The following is a 10,018-nucleotide window of genomic DNA, read 5'->3' as shown; positions in this document are numbered from 1 at the left end:
TAATACCCAGATCGAAGGTCCAGCTTTGTGAAGATTTGTGCTCCCTTTCATCTAGCAATTCATCTGCTATTGGAATAAGGTATTTGTTCTTGATGGTTATGCCATTGAGAGCTCGGTAATCAACGCATATTCGTCATGTTCCGTCCTTCTTGCGTACAAGTAGCACCTGTGAAAAGTTGTCACGCCCCTCAAAATATCCATGTTTTTTAAAATTTTCGTCACAGACCAATCAAGGATCCAAACTAACGTTTGAGGACACTGAAAACATTCTATTCATATTCACATCCATAAAACCTGTGCAGTTTATAATCATATATCACATCACTCGATAATTCACATTTATGGCAACCCAAGCCAACTTGACAAACATGAACAACATTTATAAATCCACAAGCTAAATAATTTATACAATCAGAACTCCAACTATTCACCACAAGTTCATATCATTATAAATTAGGCTTAACATTCAGAAATTCCAAATAAGAGAGATCTCCTAACACTTTGACACAGTATATCCATTTCGGTTCATCGACAACATTTCATTACATACAAAACATACTTATACAACAATAGCATAACAACCAACAAGACTTGCCCATAATTCTGAATAGCTATCCACTGCCTCAGCCCAAATCAAACATCTCGAAGAGTGACAAGCTGACCTGAAAGGTTTATATAACAACGGAGTGAGCCAAAAACGGCTCAGCAAGTGACAAAGCATATTCAAAACAAAAGGAACAGTTTGAAACGAGTAAGGTATCGTAATGCAAAGCAGAATACCAGAATTCTCAAGGATACCATCTCAATAGATACCAAATCATACGTATCATGTCATTCATAACATATTTGATCCATAACGAAAGGAGCATAGAGTAATTGGAATATATCAATGGCAGATAGGACATTTCAGAACATATCAGCTCATAGCAAATGGAGCATAGAGTAATTTGGAGCATATCAATGGCAGATAGGACAATTCAGAACATATCAGTTCATAGCAAATGGATCACAGAGTAATCGGAGCATATCAATGGCAGATAGAACATATAAGAACATATCAGTTCATAGCAAATGGATCACAGAGTAATCGGAGCATATCAATGGCAGATAGGACATATAAGAACATATCAGTTCATAGCAAATGGAGCACAGCGTAATTGGAGCATATCAGAAACAAAGGAAACATATCAAAGCTTATCAATGGCATATAAAATGTTCCGAAGCATATCAACGGCATATGGAACATTTCGAAACAAAATCATCAGGGAATGAAGCCTTTCAGAGCATATCGGTACACATATCGTACAAGAGCTCAAACGTCGTCCTTGACATTGCAATCATATCAATCTTATCCAGAGTATGAACAGAAACAAACTCACCAAAACTCTGGATGTCATATCAAACATATAGAGGGTGTAGTGGGATCTCAGTCAGAATGTGATTCATCCATTTCTGAATGACCACCTGACAAAAGTCTCCCACGTCTGGGAGCTCCATCCACCCACGTCTAGGTGAAGTCAAAGGGGGCCGGCAGAGCATCGCAGGCTCTAATCACATACCCACGTAGCGGGCAACAAGCGCAAACAGAATATCCCTCATAGCGGGACCCCACATAGCGGGCAAATAGCGCATACCCTTTACCATTTCTAGCAAAGGTCCAGACAATCCCACACACCAGAGTACAAAAGGGCAGTTTTAACAATAAGCAGCATATATCGGAAGCACATGCGGAACAACAAAGCGTACATGTGCTTTTACGAGTCAATCCGAAGTAAGCAATAATCTTTCACAAGTATATTCAGATTTGAAAGGAATTGAAAGCAAGGGCACATATGGAATCCAAGCAATCACATATAACTCAATTCAATAAGAAGATTTGATGAATTCAATGTCTAAAGGAATGAAACTGGAATAGGCACATATCGAAAGCAAATGCTGAACAATAGGATATACATGTGCCTATATGAGTCAATACGATATAGCATAAACGTTACACAACAGTTTTCAAGAATGCAAATAATTTTAAGGACAAGAGCATACAAGAATTCAAAGCAGTAATATAAAGTTCAATTGAATAAGAAGGCTAAAGGATATCAATTTCCAAAGGAATGAAACCAGAATATGAGAAATCGACCAAAGCTCGATTTCTGGCAGAATACAGAAGGCACATTGAACAAATGATTCAAACTATCAATCGTGCTCCAATTTACTCAGAAATAATCATTGGATAATACTTTCAGATAAGACAGGCTTCATATGAATTGAACTGTCCAACAGAGAGAGTTACAAATAATTTGGTAAGCAAGTGTCGTAGAACAAAATCTCTGTTGGCAGAATTCATAATGTCAGATTCAACAGATAATTGGATAGGTGTTTGGATTCCAAATCTTTCAATCCATATATCAAAAAAAGGTCTACGAGTCTAGTTTCCAATGAAATCAATTTTGAACAAATCAGAGTTTCCAACAAAGACTTATAGGCAGCTCGGTATCAAAAGGTCAGAATATCAGAAGTTGCACAGATTCGAATCGTTACGTCTAAACAGGAGATATATCAAATGCAAGGCTAGAACAATTCAAAGTTCCTCATATTCAAAGCAAATATAGAGATAAAAATGTCAGTGAGGAACGATCAGGATACTTGCAATAGGAAAGATTAGAGCAATTATAGGAGGAATGATCAGGGAACTTGCAATAAGAAATATCAGAGCAATTATAGGAGAAACGATCAGGGAACTTGCAATAAGAAATATCGGAGCAATTATAGGAGAAACGATCAGGGAACTTGCAATAAGAAATATCAGAGCAATTATAGGAGAAACGGTCAGGGAACTTGCAATAAGAAATATCAAAGCAATTATAGGAGAAACGGTCAGGGAACTTGCCTTTCAAGGATTTCGATCCGAAGATCCAAAGAAGGTGCTAGCCCAAATCCTTCTACTTTTCCTCCGTGTCCTCTCTCTGTTTCGTTTTGTGCTCCCGTTTTCTTCTTTTCTTCGCAACTACACCACGTGTCGAACATCGAGGCACAGTCACCTGCTTTCTCTTACTCTCATTCCTTCTTTTTCTTTCCCAAACGCAGCTGCCACAACCGCCGCCGCTGCCGCTGCCACAATCGCAGCCCCTTCCACCGCACTACCTTCCTTCCTCCCTTCTCTCGCAGACATAACTGCTGCATACGCAGTCGCTGCCGCTGCGACCGCAATCCCGTCCGCAGCCCCTTTATCCCCTTTCCTCTCCTTTCTTTCCCAGCTGCAACTGCCGCAGTCGCAGTCGCAGCCATGGCCGCAGCCACCACAACCGCAGCCTCTTCTTCCTCTGCTACTCTATTTCCTCTCCTACTTCTCTTCCAACTGCAGCTGCCACTGCCGCAGCTGCCACCCCTTCTCCTCTTCCTCTCTTCTTCCTCTCCTTCCCTTTCTCTTCTTCTTCCTTTCCTTCTCTTCTTTCCCAGCCACAGCTGCAGCTGCCATCACCATAGCCGCAGCCCCTTCTCCTCTTCCTCTCTTCTTCCTCTCCTTCCCTTTCTCTTCTTCTTCCTTTCCTTTTTCTGTTTCCCTGCCACAGCTGCAGCTGCCATCGCCGCAGCCGCAGCCCCTTCTCCTCTTCCTCTCTTCTTCCCCTCCTTCCCTTTCTCTTCTTCTTCCTTTCCTTTTTCTCTTTCCCTGCCACAGCTGCAGCTGCCATCGCCGCAGCCGCAGCCCCTTCTCCTCTTCCTCTCTTCTTCCTCTCCTTCCCTTTCTCTTCTTCTTCCTTTCCTTTTTCTCTTCCTCTTTCCCTGCCATAGCTGCAGCTGCCACAACCGCAGCCGCAGCTACTTCTTTCCCTTCTCCTCTTCCTTCTCCTTCCTTTCTTCTTCTTCTCTCCCCGCTGCAACTGCTGCAGTCGCGGCCGCAGCCACGGCCGCAACCTCTCCCTCCTCCCCTGCTCATCTTCCTCTTCTTCTTCTCTTCCAGCTGCAGCTGCCATCGCCGCAGCTGCAGCCCCTTCTTCCCCGGCGTCACACACACCCTCTCCTCTGTTTCCTCTGCAGGAAACAGAGGTATCACACCTCTTTCTCTTCCTCTTCTTCTTCTTCTCCTCTTCCCCTCTTCCCTTTTCCTCCCCAAGGCCACACATCTCCTCGCTGTAGCCTTGCCGCAGCTATCTTCTTCTTCTTCTTCTTCTTCTTCTTCTTCCCTTTTCATCCTCAACGCCCCACACATCCTCTCCTCTGTTTCCACCTGCGGGAAACAGAGGTGCTGCAGCCCTGGCTGCTGCAGCTGCCTCTCTTTTCCCTCTTCTTCTCCTTCTCTTCTTCTCCTCTTCCCTTTTCCTCCCCAAAGCCACACACCTCCTCGCTGCAGCCTTGCCGCAGCTATCCTCCTCTCTTCTTCTTCTTCTTCGTCTTCTTCTTCTCTTCTCCCTCTTCTTCCTCTCTTCTTCTCCCCACGCCCCACAGCTCCTCGCTGCAGCCCTCGCTGCAGCCACCTCCTCTTCTTCTTCTTCTTCTCTTCTCCCTCTTCTTCCTCTCTTCTTCCTCCTCTCTTCTTTTCCCTCTTCTTCTTCTTTTCTTCACTCCTCATGCCCCATCGCTCCTCTCTGTTTCTCGAAGAAACAGAGAGTACGTGGGAGGCGGTGGGATAAAACCGAAATTTTCGATTTTTCTTTATTTACTTCTTTTTACAACTTAACAGTTTAGTTTTTGAAATTTCTATATTTACATATAGGTCCTCCGATTTATAAATAAATCTTTATTAATAATTTTTAAAAGCGAGGGATATTACACTCTCTCCCCCTTAAAAGAAAATTTAGTCCTCTAAATTGATCATAGCTCAATCGATGAAAAGATGAGGATTATGATATCTTTATTTCCTCCTCCTACTCTTAAATAGTTTCATCAATACAATACAATTACATAATTATCCAAGAGTGACCGAAATATTCTCCTCCTTGATCCTCAATAGATGGTAACCCGACCTTCAAACAATCTTTTAAAATACCTGTGCACCTTGCAGTTAATCAAACAAGTGGTCACTTTAGAAAATACTCGTTTTTTGATGGTCACCTAATTCAACTATCTATAATCAATACAAAGCCTCAATGTTCCATCCATCTTTTAACTAACACCGGAGCACCCCATGATGAAATATTAAGCCAAATAAAATCCTCATTTAATAATCCTTGTAGTTGCTTTTCTAATTCCACTTACTCAAATGATATCTTTCTGTAGAGAGGCTTAGATTTTAGGATTGTCCCAAGGACCAAATCAAAAGCAAAATCACATTTGGAGGTAATCCAAACAAGTCATCCTGGGATACATTAGGCAAGGAGATAAATAATGTCCAATACTCTCAAAATAAAAGATCGGCTGATCAAATATGCAAAAAGTGATCATTTGTTATATACCAATCCATACTGGTATGATAGGAAGATAGCCAATCCATACCAAGTATAATATCAAAACTCCAAATCTCTAGGAGAACTAAATCAGCAAAAGTTCAAGTTCTCCAATAAGAATCAGACAAGAGGACCAGATTCAACTTCGTTATCAAAGAATCTCCAATGATCGTATTTACTTATAGCACATAATGTAGTGGTCTAGGTTGAATACCCAAGTGATAAGCAAAATATTACGAATCAAATCGTAGATTGGACCCATGGTCGAACAAATATTTGCATTCTTTCATAAACATGCATAATACCTTTGACCACTAATTCAGAAGTTTCAGAATCATATTCAGTGATAGCATACACTCTTACATGGGCTGATGATTTAGGAGGCAGTGACTCTTTCTTCTTGTTCAAAGGGCAAACTTTTATTTTATGATCCAACTTTCTACAAGCAAAATAGACTCCAATCACCCGAAAATACAAACTTGTTTCATAATTTAACTTGTAATTCACATATGATTAAGTCTTTGGTGGTGACTTTCCTTTTCAAATCCAAATGTCTTGACCCTCTTGTCATTACTTTCTGATTCATTTCCAATCATATTCTTATTGGTAAACTTGTCCTTATCATTCTTGTCACTGATCTCCAAAAATTCTTTTCATTGTTGCCAATAATAATCAGCCTCTACTTCCAATATAAGGTGGCAAAAGAAATCTTTTGATCATCAAAACAATTTTGTACATCAAATATCTTCTCTGTTTGCATCATTCATTTTTCTACCACCAATGAAATTAGGTCCACCATGCTTCCGCTACGCCACTCTGATTCAATATCCCCAATCAATCCTTTCATTCCCCTTAATTAATCAGAAACAATGAAATAGGAGGACCAAATGTCCTCATCATCCCAGATTCCTAAAATACATCAAAGAAAATTTCCACCAATCACTATAGTTCATTAGACCTCAATATATTTTGCACGTCAACATATCAAATATTTCAGTAATCCTCAAACAATGCTCTGATACCACCTCTGTCACGCCCCTCAAAATATCCATGATTTTTAAAATTTTCGTCACAGACCAATCCAGGATCCAAACTAACGTTTGAGGACACTGAAAACATTCTATTCATATTCACATCCATAAAACCTGTGCAGTTTATAATCATATATCACATCACTCGATAATTCACATTTATGGCAACCCAAGCCAACTTGACAAACATGAATAACATTTATAAATCCACAAGCTAAATAATTTATACAATCAGAACTCCAACTATTCACCACAAGTTCATATCATTATAAATTAGGCTTAACATTCAGAAATTCCAAATAAGAGAGATCTCCTAACACTTTGACATAGTATATCCATTTCGGTTCATCGACAACATTTCATTACATACAAAACATACTTATACAACAATAGCATAACAACCAACAAGACTTGCCCATAATTCTGAATAGCTATCCACTGCCTCAGCCCAAATCAAACATCTCGAAGAGTGACAAGCTGACCTGAAAGGTTTATATAACAACGGAGTGAGCCAAAAACGGCTCAGCAAGTGACAAAGCATATTCAGAACAAAAGGAACAGTTTGAAGCGAGTAAGGTATCGTAATGCAAAGCAGAATACCAGAATTCTCAAGGATACCATCTCAATAGATACCAAATCATACGTATCATGTCATTCATAACATATTTGATCCATAACGAAAGGAGCATAGAGTAATTGGAACATATCAATGGCAGATAGGACATTTCAGAACATATCAGCTCATAGCAAATGGAGCATAGAGTAATTTGGAGCATATCAATGGCAGATAGGACAATTCAGAACATATCAGTTCATAGCAAATGGATCACAGAGTAATCGGAGCATATCAATGGCAGATAGGACATATAAGAACATATCAGTTCATAGCAAATGGATCACAGAGTAATCGGAGCATATCAATGGCAGATAGGACATATAAGAACATATCAGTTCATAGCAAATGGAGCACAGCGTAATTGGAGCATATCAGAAATAAAGGAAACATATCAAAGCTTATCAATGGCATATAAAATGTTCCGAAGCATATCAACGGCATATAGAACATTTCGAAACAAAATCATCAGGGAATGAAGCCTTTCAGAGCATATCGGTACACATATCGTACAAGAGCTCAAACGTCGTCCATGACGTTGCAATCATATCAATCTTATCCAAAGTATGAACAGAAACAAACTCACCAAAACTCTGGATGTCATATCAAACATATAGAGGGTGTAGTGGGATCTCAGTCAGAATGTGATTCATCCATTTCTGAATGACCACCTGACAAAAGTCTCCCACGTCTGGGAGCTCCATCCACCCACGTCTAGGTGAAGTCAAAGGGGGCCGGCAGAGCATCGCAGGCTCTAATCACATACCCACGTAGCGGGCAACAAGCGCAAACAGAATATCCCTCATAGCGGGACCCCACATAGCGGGCAAATAGCGTATACCCTTTACCATTTCTGGCAAAGGTCCAGACAATCCCACACACCAGAGTACAAAAGGGCAGTTTTAACAATAAGCAGAATATATCGGAAGCACACGCGGAACAACAAAGCGTACATGTGCCTTTACGAGTCAATCCGAAGTAAGCAATAATCTTTCACAAGTATATTCAGATTTGAAAGGAATTGAAAGCAAGGGCACATATGGAATCCAAGCAATCACATATAACTCAATTCAATAAGATGATTTGATGAATTCAATGTCCAAAGGAATGAAATTGGAATAGGCACATATCGAAAGCAAATGCGGAACAATAGGATATACATGTGCCTATATGAGTCAATACGATATAGCATAAACGTTACACAACAGTTTTCAAGAATGCAAATAATTTTAAGGACAAGAGCATACAAGAATTCAAAGCAGTAATATAAAGTTCAATTGAATAAGAAGGCTAAAGGATATCAATTTCCAAAGGAATGAAACCAGAATATGAGAAATCGACCAAAGCTCGATTTCTGGCAGAATACAGAAGGCACATTGAACAAATGATTCAAACTATCAATCGTGCTCCAATTTACTCAGAAATAATCATTGGATAATACTTTCAGATAAGACAGGCTTCATATGAATTGAACTGTCCAACAGAGAGAGTTACAAATAATTTGGTAAGCAAGTGTCGTAGAACAAAATCTCTGTTGGCAGAATTCATAATGTCAGATTCAACAGATAATTGGATAGGTGTTTGGATTCCAAATCTTTCAATCCATATATCAAAGAAAGGTCTACGAGTCTAGTTTCCAATGAAATCAATTTTGAACAAATCAGAGTTTCCAACAAAGACTTATAAGCAGCTCGGTATCAAAAGGTCAGAATATCAGAAGTTGCACAGATTCGAATCGTTACGTCTAAACAGGAGATATATCAAATGCAAGGCTAGAACAATTCAAAGTTCCTCATATTCAAAGCAAATGTAGAGATAAAAATGACAGTGAGGAACGATCAGGATACTTGCAATAGGAAAGATTAGAGCAATTATAGGAGGAACGATCAGGGAACTTGCAATAAGAAATATCAGAGCAATTATAGGAGAAACGATCAGGGAACTTGCAATAAGAAATATCAGAGCAATTATAGGAGAAACGATCAGGGAACTTGCAATAAGAAATATCAGAGCAATTATAGGAGAAACGGTCAGGGAACTTGCAATAAGAAATATCAGAGCAATTATAGGAGAAACGGTCAGGGAACTTTCCTTTCAAGGATTTCGATCCGAAGATCCAAAGAAGGTGCTAGCCCAAATCCTTCTACTTTTCCTCCGTGTCCTCTCTCTGTTTCGTTTTGTGCTCCCGTTTTCTTCCTTTCTTCGCAACTACACCACGTGTCGAACATCGAGGCACAGTCAGCTGCTTTCTCTTACTCTCATTCCTTCTTTTTCTTTCCCAAACGCAGCTGCCACAACCGCCGCCGCTGCCGTTGCCACAATCGCAGCCCCTTCCACTGCACTACCTTCCTTCCTCCCTTCTCTCGTAGACATAACTGCTGCATACGCAGTCGCTGCCGCTGCGACCGCAATCCCGTCCGCAGCCCCTTTTTCCCCCTTTCCTTTCCTTTCTTTCCCAACTGCAACTGCCGCAGTCGCAGTCGCAGCCATGGCCACAGCCACCACAACCGCAGCCTCTTCTTCCTCTGCTACTCTATTTCCTCTCCTACTTCTCTTCCAACTGCAGCTGCCACTGCCGCAGCTGCCACCCCTTCTCCTCTTCCTCTCTTCTTCCTCTCCTTCCCTTTCTCTTCTTCTTCCTTTCCTTCTCTTCTTTCCCAGCCACAGCTGCAGCTGCCATCACCGCAGCCGCAGCCCCTTCTCCTCTTCCTCTCTTCTTCCTCTCCTTCCCTTTCTCTTCTTCTTCCTTTCCTTTTTCTCTTTCCCTGCCACAGCTGCAGCTGCCATCGCCGCAGCCGCAGCCCCTTCTCCTCTTCCTCTCTTCTTCCTCTCCTTCCCTTTCTCTTCTTCTTCCTTTCCTTTTTCTCTTTCCCTGCCACAGCTGCAGCTGCCATCGCCACAGCCGCAGCCCCTTCTCCTCTTCCTCTCTTCTTCCTCTCCTTCCCTTTCTCGTCTTCTTCCTTTCCTCTTTCTCTTCCTCTTTCCCTGCCATAGCT

At 41.0% G+C, this 10,018-nt stretch overlaps 1 protein-coding gene across 1 annotated transcript; it reads right to left on the bottom strand.

Annotated features, from left to right (window-relative positions):
• Positions 1–426: 426 nt before the first annotated feature.
• On the bottom strand, positions 427–9,475 carry LOC135623906 (uncharacterized). Its single transcript, XM_065127370.1, has 2 exons — positions 2,885–9,475; positions 427–662 (listed from the first exon to the last, which is right to left on the bottom strand). The coding sequence occupies exon 1, from the start codon at positions 4,562–4,564 to the stop codon at positions 3,338–3,340; it is 1,227 nt and encodes a 408-aa protein (XP_064983442.1). The 5' UTR covers positions 4,565–9,475; the 3' UTR covers positions 427–662; positions 2,885–3,337.
• Positions 9,476–10,018: the final 543 nt, after the last annotated feature.

Source organism: Musa acuminata, chromosome BXJ1-3 (genome assembly GCF_036884655.1).
Source record: "Musa acuminata AAA Group cultivar baxijiao chromosome BXJ1-3, Cavendish_Baxijiao_AAA, whole genome shotgun sequence".
Classification (NCBI taxonomy): Eukaryota; Viridiplantae; Streptophyta; class Magnoliopsida; order Zingiberales; family Musaceae; genus Musa; species Musa acuminata.
This window is presented reverse-complemented; position numbering and strand designations above follow the sequence as displayed.